We start from the raw sequence: 21079 nt of genomic DNA, 5'->3' as shown, positions 1-21079 counted from the left end.
GGCGAACGCACTGTCTGAGAGTGTGGTTCAGGGGAATGCACTGCCTGAGAGTGTGGTGTAGGGGAAAGCACTGTCTGAGAGTGTTGTGCAGGGGAACACACTGTCTGAGAGTGTGGTGTTTGGGAACGCGCTGTCTGAGAGTGTGGTTCAGGGGAACGCACTGTCTGAGAGTGTGGTGTAGGGGAATGCACTGTCTGAGAGTGTGGTGTAGGGGAACGCACTGTCTGAGAGTGTGGTTTAGGGGAACACACTGTCTGAGAGTGTGGTTTAGGGGAACGCACTGTCTGAGAGTGTGGTGTTTGGGAACACACTGTCTGAGAGTGTGGTGCAGGGGAACGCACTGTCTGATAGTGTGGTGCAGGGTAAAGCACTGTCTGAGAGTGTGGTGTAGGGGCACGCACTGTCTGAGAGTGTGGTGCAGGGGAACGCACTGTCTGAGAGTGTGGTCTAGGGGAACACACTGTCTGAGAGTGTGGTGTAGGGGAACACACTGTCTGAGAGTGTGGTTTAGGGGAACACACTGTCTGAGAGTGTGGTTTAGGGGAACGCACTGTCTGAGAGTGTGGTGTTTGGGAACACACTGTCTGAGAGTGTGGTGCAGGGGAACGCACTGTCTGATAGTGTGGTGCAGGGTAAAGCACTGTCTGAGAGTGTGGTGTAGGGGCACGCACTGTCTGAGAGTGTGGTGCAGGGGAACGCACTGTCTGAGAGTGTGGTCTAGGGGAACACACTGTCTGAGAGTGTGGTGTAGGGGAACACACTGTCTGAGAGTGTGGTGTAGGGGAACGCACTGTCTGAGAGTGTGGTGTAGGGGAACACACTGTCTGAGAGTGTGGTGTTTGGGAACGCGCTGTCTGAGAGTGTGGTTCAGGGGAACACACTGTCTGAGAGTGTGGTGTAGGGGAATGCACTGTCTGAGAATGTGGTGTAGGGGAACGCACTGTCTGAGAGTGTGGTTTAGGGGAACACACTGTCTGAGAGTGTGGTTTAGGGGAACGCACTGTCTGAGAGTGTGGTGTTTGGGAACACACTGTCTGAGAGTGTGGTGCAGGGGAACGCACTGTCTGATAGTGTGGTGCAGGGTAAAGCACTGTCTGAGAGTGTGGTGTAGGGGCACGCACTGTCTGAGAGTGTGGTGCAGGGGAACGCACTGTCTGAGAGTGTGGTCTAGGGGAACACACTGTCTGAGAGTGTGGTGTAGGGGAACACACTGTCTGAGAGTGTGGTGTTTGGGAACGCGCTGTCTGAGAGTGTGGTTCAGGGGAACGCACTGTCTGAGAGTGTGGTGTAGGGGAATGCACTGTCTGAGAGTGTGGTGTAGGGGAACGCACTGTCTGAGAGTGTGGTTGAGGGGAACACACTGTCTGAGAGTGTGGTTTAGGGGAACGCACTGTCTGAGAGTGTGGTGTTTGGGAACACACTGTCTGAGAGTGTGGTGCAGGGGAACGCACTGTCTGATAGTGTGGTGCAGGGTAAAGCACTGTCTGAGAGTGTGGTGCAGGGGAACGCACTGTCTGAGAGTGTGGTCTAGGGGAACACACTGTCTGAGAGTGTGGTGTAGGGGAACACACTGTCTGAGAGTGTGGTGCAGGGGAACGCACTGTCTGATAGTGTGGTGCAGGGGAAAGCACTGTCTGAGAGTGTGGTGTAGGGGAACACACAGTCTGAGAGTGTGGTGTAGGGGAACACACTGTCTGAGAGTGTGGTGTAGGGGAACGCACTGTCTGAGAGTGTGGTGCAGGGGAACACACTGTCTGAGAGTGTGGTGTAGGGGAACGCACTGTCTGAGAGTGTGGTGCAGGGGAACACACTGTCTCAGAGTGTGGTGCAGGGGAACACACTGTCTGAGAGTGTGGTGTAGGGGAACGCACTGTCTGAGAGTGTGGTGCAGGGGAACACACTGTCTGAGAGTGTGGTGCAGGGGAACACACTGTCTGAGAGTGTGGTGTAGGGGAACGCACTGTCTGAGAGTGTGGTGCAGGGGAACACACTGTCTGAGGGTGTGGTGCAGGGGAACGCACTGTCTGATAGTGTGGTGTTTTGGAACACAATGTCTGAGAGGGTGGTGTAGGGGAAAGCACTGTCTGAGAGTGTGGTGCAGGGGAACACACTGTCTGAGGGTGTGGTGCAGGGGAACGCACTGTCTGATAGTGTGGTGTTTTGGAACACAATGTCTGAGAGGGTGGTGCAGGGGAATGCACTGTCTGAGAGTGTGGTTCAGGGGAACGCACTGTCTGAGAGTGTGGTGCAGGGGAACACACTGTCTGAGGGTGTGGTGCAGGGGAACGCACTGTCTGAGAGTGTGGTGCAGGGGAACGCACTGTCTGAGAGTGTGGTGTAGGGGAACACACTATCTGAGAGTGTGGTGCAGGCGAACGCACTGTCTGAGAGTGTGGTTCAGGGGAATGCACTGTCTGAGAGTGTGGTGTAGGGGAACGCACTGTCTGAGAGGGTGGTGTAGGGGAAAGCACTGTCTGAGAGTGTGGTGTAGGGGAACACACTGTCTGAGAGTGTGGTGTAGGGCAACACACTGTCTGAGAGGGTGGTGTAGGGGAAAGCACTGTCTGAGAGTGTGGCGTAGGGGAACACACTGTCTGAGAGTGTGGTGTAGGGCAACACACTGTCTGAGAGGGTGGTGTAGGGGAAAGCACTGTCTGAGAGTGTGGTGCAGGGGAACACACTGTCTGAGAGTGTGGTTCAGGGGAACGCACTGTCTGAGAGTGTGGTGTAGGGGAACACACTGTCTGAGAGTGTGGTGCAGGTGAACGCACTGCCTGAGAGTGTGGTTCAGGGGAACGCACTGTCTGAGAGTGTGGTGTAGGGGAACACACTGTCTGAGAGTGTGGTGCAGGGGAACGCACTGTCTGAGAGTGTGGTTCAGGGGAATGCACTGTCTGAGAGTGTGGTGTAGGGGAACACACTGTCTGAGAGTGTGGTGCAGGCGAACGCACTGTCTGAGAGTGTGGTTCAGGGGAATGCACTGTCTGAGAGTGTGGTGTAGGGGAACACACTGTCTGAGAGTGTGGTGCAGGGGAACGCACTGTCTGAGAGTGTGGTGCACGGGCACGCACTGTCTGAGAGTGTGGTGCAGGGGAACGCACTGTCTGAGAGTGTGGTTTAGGGGAACACACTGTCTGAGAGTGTGGTGTAGGGGAACACACTGTCTGAGAGTGTGGTGTAGGGGAACGCACTGTCTGATAGTGTGGTGCAGGGGAAAGCACTGTCTGAGAGTGTGGTGTAGGGGAACACACTGTCTCAGAGTGTGGTGTAGGGGAACGCACTGTCTGAGAGTGTGGTGTAGGGGAACGCACTGTCTGAGAGTGTGGTGCAGGGGAACACACTGTCTGAGAGTGTGGTGCAGGGGAACACACTGTCTGAGAGTGTGGTGCAGGGGAACACACTGTCTGAGGGTGTGGTGCAGGGGAACGCACTGTCTGATAGTGTGGTGTTTTGGAACACAATGTCTGAGAGTGTGGTGCAGGGGAACACACTGTCTGAGAGTGTGGTGCAGGGGAACACACGGTCTGAGAGTGTGGTTCAGGGGAACGCACTGTCTGAGAGTGTGGTGCAGGGGAACACACTGTCTGAGGGTGTGGTGCAGGGGAACACACTGTCTGAGAGTGTGGTGCAGGGCAACACACTGTCTGAGAGGGTGGTGTAGGGGAAAGCACTGTCTGAGAGTGTGGTGTAGGGGAACACACTGTCTGAGAGTGTGGTGCAGGGGAACGCACTGTCTGAGAGTGTGGTGTAGGGGAACACCCTGCCTGAGAGTGTGGTGCAGGGGAACACACTGTCTGAGAGTGTGGTGCAGGGGAACACACTGTCTGAGAGTGTGGTTCAGGGGAACACACTGTCTGAGAGTGTGGTGTAGGGGAACACACTGTCTGAGAGTGTGGTGCAGGCGAACGCACTGTCTGAGAGTGTGGTTCAGGGGAATGCACTGTCTGAGAGTGTGGTGTAGGGGAACACACTGTCTGAGAGTGTGGTGCAGGGGAACGCACTGTCTGAGAGTGTGGTTCAGGGGAACGCACTGTCTGAGAGTGTGGTGTAGGGGAACACACTGTCTGAGAGTGTGGTGCTGGCGAACGCACTGTCTGAGAGTGTGGTTCAGGGGAATGCACTGTCTGAGAGTGTGGTGTAGGGGAACACACTGTCTGAGAGTGTGGTGCAGGGGAACGCACTGTCTGAGAGTGTGGTGCACGGGAACGCACTGTCTGAGAGTGTTGTGCAGGGGAACACACTGTCTGAGAGTGTGGTGTTTGGGAACGCGCTGTCTGAGAGTGTGGTTCAGGGGAACGCACTGTCTGAGAGTGTGGTGTAGGGGAATGCACTGTCTGAGAGTGTGGTGTAGGGGAACGCACTGTCTGAGAGTGTGGTTTAGGGGAACGCACTGTCTGAGAGTGTGGTGTAGGGGAACGCACTGTCTGAGAGTGTGGTTTAGGGGAACGCACTGTCTGAGAGTGTGGTGCAGGGGAACACACTGTCTGAGAGTGTGGTGCAGGGGAACGCACTGTCTGAGAGTGTGGTGCAGGGGAAAGCACTGTCTGAGAGTGTGGTGTAGGGGCACGCACTGTCTGACAGTGTGGTGCAGGGGAACGCACTGTCTGAGAGTGTGGTTTAGGGGAACACACTGTCTGAGAGTGTGGTGTAGGGGAACACACTGTCTGAGAGTGTGGTGCAGGGGAACGCACTGTCTGATAGTGTGGTGCAGGGGAAAGCACTGTCTGAGAGTGTGGTGTAGGGGAAAGCACTGTCTGAGAGTGTGGTTTAGGGGAACGCACTGTCTGAGAGTGTGGTTCAGGGAAACGCACTGTCTGAGAGTGTGGTGTAGGGGAACACACTGTCTGATAGTGTGGTGTAGGGGAACGCACTGTCTGAGAGTGTGGTGCAGGGGAACACACTGTCTGAGAGTGTGGTGTAGGGGAACGCACTGTCTGAGAGTGTGGTTTAGGGGAACGCACTGTCTGAGAGTGTGGTTCAGGGGAACGCACTGTCTGAGAGTGTGGTGTAGGGGAACACACTGTCTGAGAGTGTGGCATAGGGGAACGCACTGTCTGAGAGTGTGGTGTAGGGGAACGCACTGTCTGAGAGTGTGGTTTAGGGGAACGCACTGTCTGAGAGTGTGGTTCAGGGGAACGCACTGTCTGAGAGTGTGGTGTAGGGGAACACACTGTCTGAGAGTGTGGCGTAGGGGAATGCACTTTCTGAGAGTGTGGTGTAGGGGAACGCACTGTCTGAGAGTGTGGTGCACGGGAAAGCACTGTCTGAGAGTGTGGTGCAGTGGAACACACTGTCTGAGAGTGTGGTGCAGGGGAACACACTGTCTGAGAGTGTGGTGTAGGGGAACACACTGTCTGAGAGTGTGGTTCAGGGGAACGCACTGTCTGAGAGTGTGGTGCAGGGGAACACACTGTCTGAGGGTGTGGTGCAGGGGAAGGCACTGTCTGATAGTGTGGTGTTTTGGAACACACTGTCTGAGAGGGTGGTGTAGGGGAAAGCACTGTCTGAGAGTGTGGTGTAGGGCAACACACTGTCTGAGAGGGTGGTGTAGGGGAAAGCACTGTCTGAGAGTGTGGCGTAGGGGAACACACTGTCTGAGAGTGTGGTGTAGGGCAACACACTGTCTGAGAGGGTGGTGTAGGGGAAAGCACTGTCTGAGAGTGTGGTGTAGGGGAACACACTGTCTGAGAGTGTGGTGCAGGGGAACACACTGTCTGAGAGTGTGGTGTAGGGGAACACACTGTCTGAGAGTGTGGTGTAGGGGAACACACTGTCTGAGAGTGTGGTTCAGGGGAACGCACTGTCTGAGAGTGTGGTGTAGGGGAACACACTGTCTGAGAGTGTGGTGCAGGCGAACGCACTGTCTGAGAGTGTGGTTCAGGGGAATGCACTGTCTGAGAGTGTGGTGCAGGGGAACGCACTGTCTGAGAGTGTGGTTCAGGGGAACGCACTGTCTGAGAGTGTGGTGTAGGGGAACACACTGTCTGAGAGTGTGGTGCAGGCGAACGCACTGTCTGAGAGTGTGGTTCAGGGGAATGCACTGCCTGAGAGTGTGGTGTAGGGGAACACACTGTCTGAGAGTGTGGTGTAGGGGAACGCACTGTCTGAGAGTGTGGTGTAGGGGAAAGCACTGTCTGAGAGTGTTGTGCAGGGGAACACACTGTCTGAGAGTGTGGTGTTTGGGAACGCGCTGTCTGAGAGTGTGGTTCAGGGGAACGCACTGTCTGAGAGTGTGGTGTAGGGGAATGCACTGTCTGAGAGTGTGGTGTAGGGGAACGCACTGTCTGAGAGTGTGGTTTAGGGGAACACACTGTCTGAGAGTGTGGTTTAGGGGAACGCACTGTCTGAGAGTGTGGTGTTTGGGAACACACTGTCTGAGAGTGTGGTGCAGGGGAACGCACTGTCTGATAGTGTGGTGCAGGGTAAAGCACTGTCTGAGAGTGTGGTGTAGGGGCACGCACTGTCTGAGAGTGTGGTGCAGGGGAACGCACTGTCTGAGAGTGTGGTCTAGGGGAACACACTGTCTGAGAGTGTGGTGTAGGGGAACACACTGTCTGAGAGTGTGGTGTAGGGGAACGCACTGTCTGAGAGTGTGGTGTAGGGGAACACACTGTCTGAGAGTGTGGTGTTTGGGAACGCGCTGTCTGAGAGTGTGGTTCAGGGGAACACACTGTCTGAGAGTGTGGTGTAGGGGAATGCACTGTCTGAGAATGTGGTGTAGGGGAACGCACTGTCTGAGAGTGTGGTTTAGGGGAACACACTGTCTGAGAGTGTGGTTTAGGGGAACGCACTGTCTGAGAGTGTGGTGTTTGGGAACACACTGTCTGAGAGTGTGGTGCAGGGGAACGCACTGTCTGATAGTGTGGTGCAGGGTAAAGCACTGTCTGAGAGTGTGGTGTAGGGGCACGCACTGTCTGAGAGTGTGGTGCAGGGGAACGCACTGTCTGAGAGTGTGGTCTAGGGGAACACACTGTCTGAGAGTGTGGTGTAGGGGAACACACTGTCTGAGAGTGTGGTGTTTGGGAACGCACTGTCTGAGAGTGTGGTTCAGGGGAACGCACTGTCTGAGAGTGTGGTGTAGGGGAATGCACTGTCTGAGAGTGTGGTGTAGGGGAACGCACTGTCTGAGAGTGTGGTTGAGGGGAACACACTGTCTGAGAGTGTGGTTTAGGGGAACGCACTGTCTGAGAGTGTGGTGTTTGGGAACACACTGTCTGAGAGTGTGGTGCAGGGGAACGCACTGTCTGATAGTGTGGTGCAGGGTAAAGCACTGTCTGAGAGTGTGGTGCAGGGGAACGCACTGTCTGAGAGTGTGGTCTAGGGGAACACACTGTCTGAGAGTGTGGTGTAGGGGAACACACTGTCTGAGAGTGTGGTGCAGGGGAACGCACTGTCTGATAGTGTGGTGCAGGGGAAAGCACTGTCTGAGAGTGTGGTGTAGGGGAACACACAGTCTGAGAGTGTGGTGTAGGGGAACACACTGTCTGAGAGTGTGGTGTAGGGGAACGCACTGTCTGAGAGTGTGGTGCAGGGGAACACACTGTCTGAGAGTGTGGTGTAGGGGAACGCACTGTCTGAGAGTGTGGTGCAGGGGAACACACTGTCTCAGAGTGTGGTGCAGGGGAACACACTGTCTGAGAGTGTGGTGTAGGGGAACGCACTGTCTGAGAGTGTGGTGCAGGGGAACACACTGTCTGAGAGTGTGGTGCAGGGGAACACACTGTCTGAGAGTGTGGTGTTTTGGAACACAATGTCTGAGAGGGTGGTGTAGGGGAAAGCACTGTCTGAGAGTGTGGTGCAGGGGAACACACGGTCTGAGAGTGTGGTTCAGGGGAACGCACTGTCTGAGAGTGTGGTGCAGGGGAACACACTGTCTGAGGGTGTGGTGCAGGGGAACGCACTGTCTGAGAGTGTGGTGCAGGGGAACGCACTGTCTGAGAGTGTGGTGTAGGGGAACACACTATCTGAGAGTGTGGTGCAGGCGAACGCACTGTCTGAGAGTGTGGTTCAGGGGAATGCACTGTCTGAGAGTGTGGTGTAGGGGAACGCACTGTCTGAGAGGGTGGTGTAGGGGAAAGCACTGTCTGAGAGTGTGGTGTAGGGGAACACACTGTCTGAGAGTGTGGTGTAGGGCAACACACTGTCTGAGAGGGTGGTGTAGGGGAAAGCACTGTCTGAGAGTGTGGCGTAGGGGAACACACTGTCTGAGAGTGTGGTGTAGGGCAACACACTGTCTGAGAGGGTGGTGTAGGGGAAAGCACTGTCTGAGAGTGTGGTGCAGGGGAACACACTGTCTGAGAGTGTGGTTCAGGGGAACGCACTGTCTGAGAGTGTGGTGTAGGGGAACACACTGTCTGAGAGTGTGGTGCAGGTGAACGCACTGCCTGAGAGTGTGGTTCAGGGGAACGCACTGTCTGAGAGTGTGGTGTAGGGGAACACACTGTCTGAGAGTGTGGTGCAGGGGAACGCACTGTCTGAGAGTGTGGTTCAGGGGAATGCACTGTCTGAGAGTGTGGTGTAGGGGAACACACTGTCTGAGAGTGTGGTGCAGGCGAACGCACTGTCTGAGAGTGTGGTTCAGGGGAATGCACTGTCTGAGAGTGTGGTGTAGGGGAACACACTGTCTGAGAGTGTGGTGCAGGGGAACGCACTGTCTGAGAGTGTGGTGCACGGGCACGCACTGTCTGAGAGTGTGGTGCAGGGGAACGCACTGTCTGAGAGTGTGGTTTAGGGGAACACACTGTCTGAGAGTGTGGTGTAGGGGAACACACTGTCTGAGAGTGTGGTGTAGGGGAACGCACTGTCTGATAGTGTGGTGCAGGGGAAAGCACTGTCTGAGAGTGTGGTGTAGGGGAACACACTGTCTCAGAGTGTGGTGTAGGGGAACGCACTGTCTGAGAGTGTGGTGTAGGGGAACGCACTGTCTGAGAGTGTGGTGCAGGGGAACACACTGTCTGAGAGTGTGGTGCAGGGGAACACACTGTCTGAGAGTGTGGTGCCGGGGAACACACTGTCTGAGAGTGTGGTGGAGGGGAACATACTGTCTGAGAGTGTGGTGCAGGGAAACACACTGTCTGAGAGTGTGTTGCAGGGGAACACACTGTCTGAGAGTGTGGTGTAGGGGAACGCACTGTCTGAGAGCGTGGTGTAGGGGAACGCACTGTCTAAGAGTGTGGTGTTTGGGAACACACTGTCTGAGAGTGTGGTGTTTGGGAACACACTGTCTGAGAGTGTACTGTAGGGGAACACACTGTCTGAGAGTGTGGTGCAGGGGAACGCACTGTCTGAGAGTGTGGTGTAGGGGAACGCACTGTCTGAGAGTGTCGTGTAGGGGACCACACTGTCTGAGAGAGTGGTGCAGGGGAACACACTGTCTGAGAGTGTGGTGTAGGGGAACACACTGTCTGAGAGTGTGGTGCAGGGGAACGCACTGTCTGAGAGTGTGGTGCAGGAGAACACACTGTCTGAGAGTGTGGTGTTTGGGAACACACTGTCTGAGAGTGTGGTGAAGGGGAACACACTGTCTGAGAGTGTGGTTCAGGGGAACGCACTGTCTGAGAGTGTGGTGCAGGAGAACACACTGTCTGAGAGTGTGGTGTAGGGGAACACACTGTCTGAGAGTGTGGTGCAGGGGAACGCACTGTCTGAGAGGGTGGTGCAGGAGAACACACTGTCTGAGAGTGTGGTGTAGGGGAACAAACTGTCTGAGAGTGTGGTGTAGGGGCACACACTGTCTGAGAGTGTGGTGCAGGAGAACACACTGTCTGAGAGTGTGGTGTAGGGGCACACACTGTCTGAGAGTGTGGTGCAGGGGAACACACTGTCTGAGAGTGTGGTGTAGGGGAACACACTGTCTGAGAGTGTGGTGTAGGGGAACGCACTGTCTGAGAGTGTGGTGTAGGGGAAAGCACTGTCTGAGAGTGTGGTGCAGGGGAACACACTGTCTGAGAGTGTGGTGTAGGGGAACACACTGTCTGAGAGTGTGGTGTAGGGGAACGCACTGTCTGAGAGTGTGGTGTAGGGGAAAGCACTGTCTGAGAGTGTTGTGCAGGGGAACACACTGTCTGAGAGTGTGGTGTTTGGGAACGCGCTGTCTGAGAGTGTGGTTCAGGGGAACGCACTGTCTGAGAGTGTGGTGTAGGGGAATGCACTGTCTGAGAGTGTGGTGTAGGGGAACGCACTGTCTGAGAGTGTGGTTTAGGGGAACACACTGTCTGAGAGTGTGGTTTAGGGGAACGCACTGTCTGAGAGTGTGGTGTTTGGGAACACACTGTCTGAGAGTGTGGTGCAGGGGAACGCACTGTCTGATAGTGTGGTGCAGGGTAAAGCACTGTCTGAGAGTGTGGTGTAGGGGCACGCACTGTCTGAGAGTGTGGTGCAGGGGAACGCACTGTCTGAGAGTGTGGTCTAGGGGAACACACTGTCTGAGAGTGTGGTGTAGGGGAACACACTGTCTGAGAGTGTGGTGCAGGGGAAAGCACTGTCTGAGAGTGTTGTGCAGGGGAACACACTGTCTGAGAGTGTGGTGTTTGGGAACGCGCTGTCTGAGAATGTGGTGTAGGGGAACGCACTGTCTGAGAGTGTGGTTTAGGGGAACACACTGTCTGAGAGTGTGGTTTAGGGGAACGCACTGTCTGAGAGTGTGGTGTTTGGGAACACACTGTCTGAGAGTGTGGTGCAGGGGAACACACTGTCTGAGAGTGTGGTGTAGGGGAACGCACTGTCTGAGAGTGTGGTGTTTGGGAACACACTGTCTGAGAGTGTGGTGCAGGGGAACGCACTGTCTGATAGTGTGGTGCAGGGTAAAGCACTGTCTGAGAGTGTGGTGTAGGGGCACGCACTGTCTGAGAGTGTGGTGTAGGGGAATGCACTGTCTGAGAATGTGGTGTAGGGGAACGCACTGTCTGAGAGTGTGGTTTAGGGGAACACACTGTCTGAGAGTGTGGTTTAGGGGAACGCACTGTCTGAGAGTGTGGTGTTTGGGAACACACTGTCTGAGAGTGTGGTGCAGGGGAACGCACTGTCTGATAGTGTGGTGCAGGGTAAAGCACTGTCTGAGAGTGTGGTGTAGGGGCACGCACTGTCTGAGAGTGTGGTGCAGGGGAACGCACTGTCTGAGAGTGTGGTCTAGGGGAACACACTGTCTGAGAGTGTGGTGTAGGGGAACACACTGTCTGAGAGTGTGGTGTTTGGGAACGCGCTGTCTGAGAGTGTGGTTCAGGGGAACGCACTGTCTGAGAGTGTGGTGTAGGGGAATGCACTGTCTGAGAGTGTGGTGTAGGAGAACGCACTGTCTGAGAGTGTGGTTGAGGGGAACACACTGTCTGAGAGTGTGGTTTAGGGGAACGCACTGTCTGAGAGTGTGGTGTTTGGGAACACACTGTCTGAGAGTGTGGTGCAGGGGAACGCACTGTCTGATAGTGTGGTGCAGGGTAAAGCACTGTCTGAGAGTGTGGTGCAGGGGAACGCACTGTCTGAGAGTGTGGTCTAGGGGAACACACTGTCTGAGAGTGTGGTGTAGGGGAACACACTGTCTGAGAGTGTGGTGCAGGGGAACGCACTGTCTGATAGTGTGGTGCAGGGGAAAGCACTGTCTGAGAGTGTGGTGTAGGGGAACACACAGTCTGAGAGTGTGGTGTAGGGGAACACACTGTCTGAGAGTGTGGTGTAGGGGAACGCACTGTCTGAGAGTGTGGTGCAGGGGAATGCACTGTCTGAGAGTGTTGTGTAGGGGAACGCACTGTCTGAGAGTGTGGTGCAGGGGAACACACTGTCTCAGAGTGTGGTGCAGGGGAACACACTGTCTGAGAGTGTGGTGCAGGGGAACACACTGTCTGAGAGTGTGGTGTAGGGGAACGCACTGTCTGAGAGTGTGGTGCAGGGGAACACACTGTCTGAGGGTGTGGTGCAGGGGAACGCACTGTCTGATAGTGTGGTGTTTTGGAACACAATGTCTGAGAGGGTGGTGTAGGGGAAAGCACTGTCTGAGAGTGTGGTGCAGGGGAACACACGGTCTGAGAGTGTGGTTCAGGGGAACGCACTGTCTGAGAGTGTGGTGCAGGGGAACACACTGTCTGAGAGTGTGGTGCAGGGGAACGCACTGTCTGAGAGTGTGGTGCAGAGAAACACACTGTCTGAGAGTGTGTTGCAGGGGAACACACTGTCTGAGAGTGTGGTGTAGGGGAACGCACTGTCTGAGAGCGTGGTGTAGGGGAACGCACTGTCTAAGAGTGTGGTGTTTGGGAACACACTGTCTGAGAGTGTGGTGTTTGGGAACACACTGTCTGAGAGTGTACTGTAGGGGAACACACTGTCTGAGAGTGTGGTGCAGGGGAACGCACTGTCTGAGAGTGTGGTGTAGGGGAACGCACTGTCTGAGAGTGTCGTGTAGGGGACCACACTGTCTGAGAGAGTGGTGCAGGGGAACACACTGTCTGAGAGTGTGGTGTAGGGGAACACACTGTCTGAGAGTGTGGTGTAGGGGAACACACTGTCTGAGAGTGTGGTGCAGGGGAACGCACTGTCTGAGAGTGTGGTGCAGGAGAACACACTGTCTGAGAGTGTGGTGCAGGAGAACACACTGTCTGAGAGTGTGGTGTTTGGGAACACACTGTCTGAGAGTGTGGTGAAGGGGAACACACTGTCTGAGAGTGTGGTTCAGGGGAACGCACTGTCTGAGAGTGTGGTGCAGGAGAACACACTGTCTGAGAGTGTGGTGTAGGGGAACACACTGTCTGAGAGTGTGGTTCAGGGGAACGCACTGTCTGAGAGGGTGGTGCAGGAGAACACACTGTCTGAGAGTGTGGTGTAGGGGAACAAACTGTCTGAGAGTGTGGTGTAGGGGCACACACTGTCTGAGAGTGTGGTGCAGGAGAACACACTGTCTGAGAGTGTGGTGTAGGGGCACACACTGTCTGAGAGTGTGGTGCAGGGGAACACACTGTCTGAGAGTGTGGTGTAGGGGAACACACTGTCTGAGAGTGTGGTGTAGGGGAACGCACTGTCTGAGAGTGTGGTGTAGGGGAAAGCACTGTCTGAGAGTGTTGTGCAGGGGAACACACTGTCTGAGAGTGTGGTGTTTGGGAACGCGCTGTCTGAGAGTGTGGTTCAGGGGAACGCACTGTCTGAGAGTGTGGTGTAGGGGAACGCACTGTCTGAGAGTGTGGTTTAGGGGAACACACTGTCTGAGAGTGTGGTTTAGGGGAACGCACTGTCTGAGAGTGTGGTGTTTGGGAACACACTGTCTGAGAGTGTGGTGCAGGCGAACGCACTGTCTGAGAGTGTGGTGCAGGCGAACGCACTGTCTGAGAGTGTGGTGTAGGGGAACACACTGTCTGAGAGTGTGGTGTAGGGGAACACACTGTCTGAGAGTGTGGTGCAGGGGAAAGCACTGTCTGAGAGTGTTGTGCAGGGGAACACACTGTCTGAGAGTGTGGTGTTTGGGAACGCGCTGTCTAAGAGTGTGGTTCAGGGGAACACACTGTCTGAGAGTGTGGTGTAGGGGAATGCACTGTCTGAGAGTGTACTGTAGGGGAACACACTGTCTGAGAGTGTGGTTTAGGGGAACACACTGTCTGAGAGTGTGGTTCAGGGGAACACACTGTCTGAGAATGTGGTGTCGGGGAACGCACTGTCTGAGAGTGTGGTTTAGGGGAACACACTGTCTGAGAGTGTGGTTTAGGGGAACGCACTGTCTGAGAGTGTGGTGTTTGGGAACACACTGTCTGAGAGTGTGGTGCAGGGGAACGCACTGTCTGATAGTGTGGTGCAGGGTAAAGCACTGTCTGAGAGTGTGGTGTAGGGGCACGCACTGTCTGAGAGTGTGGTGCAGGGGAACGCACTGTCTGAGAGTGTGGTCTAGGGGAACACACTGTCTGAGAGTGTGGTGTAGGGGAACACACTGTCTGAGAGTGTGGTGTTTGGGAACGCGCTGTCTGAGAGTGTGGTTCAGGGGAACGCACTGTCTGAGAGTGTGGTGTAGGGGAATGCACTGTCTGAGAGTGTGGTGTAGGGGAACGCACTGTCTGAGAGTGTGGTTGAGGGGAACACACTGTCTGAGAGTGTGGTTTAGGGGAACGCACTGTCTGAGAGTGTGGTGTTTGGGAACACACTGTCTGAGAGTGTGGTGCAGGGGAACGCACTGTCTGATAGTGTGGTGCAGGGTAAAGCACTGTCTGAGAGTGTGGTGCAGGGGAACACACTGTCTGAGAGTGTGGTGCAGGGGAACACACTGTCTGAGAGTGTGGTGCAGGGGAACGCACTGTCTGAGAGTGTGGTCTAGGGGAACACACTGTCTGAGAGTGTGGTGTAGGGGAACACACTGTCTGAGAGTGTGGTGCAGGGGAACGCACTGTCTGATAGTGTGGTGCAGGGGAAAGCACTGTCTGAGAGTGTGGTGTAGGGGAACACACAGTCTGAGAGTGTGGTGTAGGGGAACACACTGTCTGAGAGTGTGGTGTAGGGGAACGCACTGTCTGAGAGTGTGGTGCAGGGGAACACACTGTCTGAGAGTGTGGTGTAGGGGAACGCACTGTCTGAGAGTGTGGTGCAGGGGAACACACTGTCTCAGAGTGTGGTGCAGGGGAACACACTGTCTGAGAGTGTGGTGTAGGGGAACGCACTGTCTGAGAGTGTGGTGCAGGGGAACACACTGTCTGAGAGTGTGGTGCAGGGGAACACACTGTCTGAGAGTGTGGTGTAGGGGAACGCACTGTCTGAGAGTGTGGTGCAGGGGAACACACTGTCTGAGAGTGTGGTGCAGGGGAACACACTGTCTGAGGGTGTGGTGCAGGGGAACGCACTGTCTGATAGTGTGGTGTTTTGGAACACAATGTCTGAGAGGGTGGTGTAGGGGAAAGCACTGTCTGAGAGTGTGGTGCAGGGGAACACACGGTCTGAGAGTGTGGTTCAGGGGAACGCACTGTCTGAGAGTGTGGTGCAGGGGAACACACTGTCTGAGGGTGTGGTGCAGGGGAACGCACTGTCTGAGAGTGTGGTGCAGGGGAACGCACTGTCTGAGAGTGTGGTGTAGGGGAACACACTATCTGAGAGTGTGGTGCAGGCGAACGCACTGTCTGAGAGTGTGGTTCAGGGGAATGCACTGTCTGAGAGTGTGGTGTAGGGGAACGCACTGTCTGAGAGGGTGGTGTAGGGGAAAGCACTGTCTGAGAGTGTGGTGTAGGGGAACACACTGTCTGAGAGTGTGGTGTAGGACTACACACTGTCTGAGAGGGTGGTGTAGGGGAAAGCACTGTCTGAGAGTGTGGCGTAGGGGAACACACTGTCTGAGAGTGTGGTGTAGGGCAACACACTGTCTGAGAGGGTGGTGTAGGGGAAAGCACTGTCTGAGAGTGTGGTGCAGGGGAACACACTGTCTGAGAGTGTGGTTCAGGGGAACGCACTGTCTGAGAGTGTGGTGTAGGGGAACACACTGTCTGAGAGTGTGGTGCAGGCGAACGCACTGCCTGAGAGTGTGGTTCAGGGGAACGCACTGTCTGAGAGTGTGGTGTAGGGGAACACACTGTCTGAGAGTGTGGTGCAGGGGAACGCACTGTCTGAGAGTGTGGTTCAGGGGAATGCACTGTCTGAGAGTGTGGTGTAGGGGAACACACTGTCTGAGAGTGTGGTGCAGGCGAACGCACTGTCTGAGAGTGTGGTTCAGGGGAATGCACTGTCTGAGAGTGTGGTGTAGGGGAACACACTGTCTGAGAGTGTGGTGCAGGGGAACGCACTGTCTGAGAGTGTGGTGCACGGGCACGCACTGTCTGAGAGTGTGGTGCAGGGGAACGCACTGTCTGAGAGTGTGGTTTAGGGGAACACACTGTCTGAGAGTGTGGTGTAGGGGAACACACTGTCTGAGAGTGTGGTGTAGGGGAACGCACTGTCTGATAGTGTGGTGCAGGGGAAAGCACTCTCTGAGAGTGTGGTGTAGGGGAACACACTGTCTCAGAGTGTGGTGTAGGGGAACGCACTGTCTGAGAGTGTGGTGTAGGGGAACGCACTGTCTGAGAGTGTGGTGCAGGGGAACACACTGTCTGAGAGTGTGGTGCAGGGGAACACACTGTCTGAGAGTGTGGTGCCGGGGAACACACTGTCTGAGAGTGTGGTGGAGGGGAACATACTGTCTGAGAGTGTGGTGCAGGGAAACACACTGTCTGAGAGTGTGTTGCAGGGGAACACACTGTCTGAGAGTGTGGTGTAGGGGAACGCACTGTCTGAGAGCGTGGTGTAGGGGAACGCACTGTCTAAGAGTGTGGTGTTTGGGAACACACTGTCTGAGAGTGTGGTGTTTGGGAACACACTGTCTGAGAGTGTACTGTAGGGGAACACACTGTCTGAGAGTGTGGTGCAGGGGAACGCACTGTCTGAGAGTGTGGTGTAGGGGAACGCACTGTCTGAGAGTGTGGTGCAGGGGAACACACTGTCTGAGAGTGTGGTGTAGGGGAACACACTGTCTGAGAGTGTGGTGCAGGGGAACGCACTGTCTGAGAGTGTGGTGCAGGAGAACACACTGTCTGAGAGTGTGGTGCAGGAGCACACACTGTCTGAGAGTGTGGTGCAGGAGAACACACTGTCTGAGAGTGTGGTGTTTGGGAACACACTGTCTGAGAGTGTGGTGAAGGGGAACACACTGTCTGAGAGTGTGGTTCAGGGGAACGCACTGTCTGAGAGTGTGGTGCAGGAGAACACACTGTCTGAGAGTGTGGTGTAGGGGAACACACTGTCTGAGAGTGTGGTTCAGGGGAACGCACTGTCTGAGAGGGTGGTGCAGGAGAACACACTGTCTGAGAGTGTGGTGTAGGGGAACAAACTGTCTGAGAGTGTGGTGTAGGGGCACACACTGTCTGAGAGTGTGGTGCAGGAGAACACACTGTCTGAGAGTGTGGTGTAGGGGCACACACTGTCTGAGAGTGTGGTGTAGGGGAACACACTGTCTGAGAGTGTGGTGTAGGGGAACGCACTGTCTGAGAGTGTGGTGTATGGGAACGCACTGTCTGAGAGTGTGGTGTAGGGGAACGTACTGTCTGAGAGTGTGGTGTAGGGGAACGCACTGTCTGAGAGTGTGGTGTAGGGGAACGCACTGTCTGAGAGTGTGGTGTTTGGGAACGCACTGTCTGAGAGTGTGGTTCAGGGGAACGCACTGTCTGAGAGTGTGGTGTAGGGGAACGCACTGTCTGAGAGTGTGGTTTAGGGGAACGCACTGTCTGAGAGTGTGGTTCAGGGGAACGCACTGTCTGAGAGTGTGGTGTAGGGGAACACACTGTCTGAGAGTGTGGCGTAGGGGAACGCACTGTCTGAGAGTGTGGTGTAGGGGAACGCACTGTCTGAGAGTGTGGTGCACGGGAAAGCACTGTCTGAGAGTGTGGTGCAGTGGAACACACTGTCTGAGAGTGTGGTGTAGGGGAACACACTGTCTGAGAGTGTGGTGCAGTGGAACACACGGTCTGAGAGTGTGGTGTAGGGGAATACACTGTCTGAGAGTGTGGTTCAGGGGAACGCACTGTCTGAGAGTGTGGTGCAGGAGAACACACTGTCTGAGAGTGTGGTGTAGGGGAACACACTGTCTGAGAGTGTGGTTCAGGGGAACGCACTGTCTGAGAGGGTGGTGCAGGAGAACACACTGTCTGAGAGTGTGGTGTAGGGGAACAAACTGTCTGAGAGTGTGGTGTAGGGGCACACACTGTCTGAGAGTGTGGTGCAGGAGAACACACTGTCTGAGAGTGTGGTGTAGGGGCACACACTGTCTGAGAGTGTGGTGCAGGGGAACACACTGTCTGAGAGTGTGGTGTAGGGGAACACACTGTCTGAGAGTGTGGTGTAGGGGAACGCACTGTCTGAGAGTGTGGTGTATGGGAACGCACTGTCTGAGAGTGTGGTGTAGGGGAACGTACTGTCTGAGAGTGTGGTGTAGGGGAACGCACTGTCTGAGAGTGTGGTGTAGGGGAACGCACTGTCTGAGAGTGTGGTGTTTGGGAACGCACTGTCTGAGAGTGTGGTTCAGGGGAACGCACTGTCTGAGAGTGTGGTGTAGGGGAACGCACTGTCTGAGAGTGTGGTTTAGGGGAACGCACTGTCTGAGAGTGTGGTTCAGGGGAACGCACTGTCTGAGAGTGTGGTGTAGGGGAACACACTGTCTGAGAGTGTGGCGTAGGGGAACGCACTGTCTGAGAGTGTGGTGCAGTGGAACACACGGTCTGAGAGTGTGGTGCAGGGGAACACACTGTCTGATAGTGTGGTGTTTTGGAACACACTGTCTGAGAGGGTGGTGTAGGGGAACGCACTGTCTGAGAGTGTGGTGCAGGGGAACACACTGTCTGAGAGTGTGGTGTAGGGGAACACACTGTCTGAGATTGTGGTGCAGGGGAACACACTGTCTGAGAGTGTGGTGTCGGGGAACACCCTGTCTGAGAGTGTGGTGCAGGGGAACGCACTGTCTGAGAGTGTGGTTCAGGGGAACACACTGTCTGAGAGTGTGGTGTAGGGGAACACACTATCTGAGAGTGTGGTGCAGGCGAACGCACTGTCTGAGAGTGTGGTTCAGGGGAATGCACTGTCTGAGAGTGTGGTGTAGGGGAACGCACTGTCTGAGAGTGTGGTGTAGGGGAACACACTGTCTGAGAGTGTGGTGTAGGGGAACACACTGTCTGAGAGTGTGGTGTAGGGGAACGCACTGTCTGAGAGTCTGGTGCAGGGGAACACACTGTCTGAGAGTGTGGTTCAGGGGAACGCACTGTCTGAGAGTGTGGTGTAGGGGAATGCACTGTCTGAGAGTGTGGTGTAGGGGAACGCACTGTCTGAGAGTGTGGTTTAGGGGAACGCACTGTCTGAGAGTGTGGTGTAGGGGAACGCACTGTCTGAGAGTGTGGTGTTTGGGAACACACTGTCTGAGAGTGTGGTGCAGGGGAACGCACTGTCTGAGAGTGTGGTGTAGGGGAACGCACTGTCTGAGAGTGTGGTGTTTGGGAACACACTGTCTGAGAGTGTGGTGTAGGGGCACACACTGTCTGATAGTGTGGTGCAGGGGAAAGCACTGTCTGAGAGTGTGGTGTTTGGGAACACACTGTCTGAGAGTGTGGTGCAGGGGAACGCACTGTCTGAGAGTGTGGTTTAGGGGAACACACTGTCTGAGAGTGTGGTGCAGGGGAACGCACTGTCTGAGAGTGTGGTGTAGGGGAACGCACTGTCTGAGAGTGTGGTGTAGGGGCACGCACTGTCTGAGAGTGTGGTGCAGGCGAACGCACTGTCTGAGAGTGTGGTTCAGGGGAACACACTGTCTGAGAGTGTGGTTTAGGGGAACACACTGTCTGAGAGTGTGGTGTTTGGGAACACACTGTCTGAGAGTGTGGTGCAGGGGGACACACTGTCTGAGAGTGTGGTGTAGGGGAACGCACTGTCTGAGAGTGTGGTGTTTGGGAACGCACTGTCTGAGTGTGTGGTGGAGGGGAACGCACTGTCTGAGAGTGTGGTTTAGGGGAACGCACTGTCTGAGAGTGTGGTGTAGGGGAACGCACTGTCTGAGAGCGTGGTGCAGGGGAACACACTGTCTGAGAGCGTGGTGTAGGGGAACGCACTGTCTGAGAGTGTGGTGCAGGGGAACACACTGTCTGAGAGTGTGGTGTAGGGGAACGCACTGTCTGATAGTGTGGTGTAGGGGAACGCACTGTCTGATAGTGTGGTGTAGGGGAACGCACTGTCTGATAGTGTGGTGTAGGGGAACGCACTGTCTGAGAGTGTGGTGCAGGGGAACACACTGTCTGAGAGTGTGGTGTAGGGGAACACACTGTCTGAGAGTGTGGTGTAGGGGAACGCACTGTCTGAGAGTGTGGTGCAGGGGAACGCACTGTCTGAGAGTGTGGTGTAGGGGAACGCACTGTCTGAGAGTGTGGTGCAGGGGAACGCACTGTCTGAGCGTGGGGGGGGCGGGGTTCACTCGGTCGGTGGCTGTTTATGGCCTGTTGGTCCCTGGGGGTGCTGGGTGTGTTCGCGGGCCCCGCAGTGACCCCCCACCCCTACCCCGAGCCACGTTTCGGTGAGTGATTTGGTGAATATCGCGCTGGCGTTACCTCGTACTCAGAGTCCCTGCAGGTCGTGACGAAGGAGTAGCAGTCATCACCTTCCGAGCAGAAATACGGTCTCCTGATCCTGCGGAAAATTCCCAACACAAGCCTCTGAACCAACGACGAAATCCGCACTGTCTATTCGTGCCCCCCCCCCCCAAGCCCCCAGCCTCCTTCTCCGTGCCCCCCCCCACCACCCACCTACCTACCTCCTCACAGGAATCTCCGGGCATCCGAGTGGAATGTGCAGCAAATCCCACTGACACCGCTCCCCAAGGAAAACAGCCCTTCCCAGTTCGATGCAGTCAGCATCGATCGGGAACCCTCACGGGCCTGGGAGGGGGTTGGGGTGGGAGGGTGGTGCCTCGCGCCTGGGATGTCGTTTTAAGATCCGCAGAAGAGGCTGGGCCTGTTCTGTCATTGCACGAGGAGGGGTGGGTGGTACCGGGGAGGGGAGGGGAGGGGGTGTGCGGGGAGGCGTTCCTGATTACGCAGGCGCCGATGTTAAGTGTCGGGAGGTTGTCCGGCAGGGAGCAGGGTTGAGTAAATCTGGAATTGTTGCCGTGTCCAGAGGCGATGGTGTACCCAGTATGAAGTGGGTGTTGAACAAGAAACCTGGTTTCTGGTTCTCTGGTGTCCCTTTAGGGAGGGAAACTGCCATCCCTTACCTGGTGTGGCCTACACGTGACTCCAGGCCCACAGTAACTGCCCTCTGAAATGGCCCGAGCAAGCCACTCAGTTATACCAATCGCTCAAAGTCTCAACGAAATGAAACTGGTAGATCGCCTGAAACGACACAAGCAGCGCCGTCCACCCTGCAAAGTCCCCCCTCTGGGGGTTCGTGCCGAAACTGGGAGAGCTGTCCACAGACTGGTCCACCGACAGCCCGGCATAGTCACACTCACAGGATCGTACCTTACAGCCCATGTCCCACGCACCACCATCTCCATCCCTGGAAATGTTCTGTCCCAACAGCAGGACAGACCCAGCAGAGGGGGTGGCTCACTGGTACAGAGTGGGGA

The 21079-nt window shown here is 55.5% G+C and overlaps 1 protein-coding gene across 1 annotated transcript in view; it reads right to left on the bottom strand.

Annotated features, from left to right (window-relative positions):
• Nucleotides 1–20718, bottom strand: part of LOC132206254 (heme-binding protein 2-like) — a 40428-nt gene extending 19710 nt beyond the window's left edge. The window contains exons 1-2 of the mRNA XM_059639636.1: nucleotides 20549–20718; nucleotides 20064–20142 (exon numbers count right to left, since the gene is read on the bottom strand). Of these exons, the coding sequence (XP_059495619.1) occupies nucleotides 20064–20142; nucleotides 20549–20718 (249 nt within the window). The remainder of the gene's footprint in view (nucleotides 1–20063; nucleotides 20143–20548) is intronic.
• Between the last annotated feature and the right edge of the window lie 361 nt (nucleotides 20719–21079).

The sequence above is a fragment of the Stegostoma tigrinum genome, chromosome 34 (genome assembly GCF_030684315.1).
Source record: "Stegostoma tigrinum isolate sSteTig4 chromosome 34, sSteTig4.hap1, whole genome shotgun sequence".
Taxonomy (NCBI): domain Eukaryota; kingdom Metazoa; phylum Chordata; class Chondrichthyes; order Orectolobiformes; family Stegostomatidae; genus Stegostoma; species Stegostoma tigrinum.
Note: the sequence above shows the minus strand (reverse complement) of the source record. Positions and strands in the feature narration are given on the sequence as shown.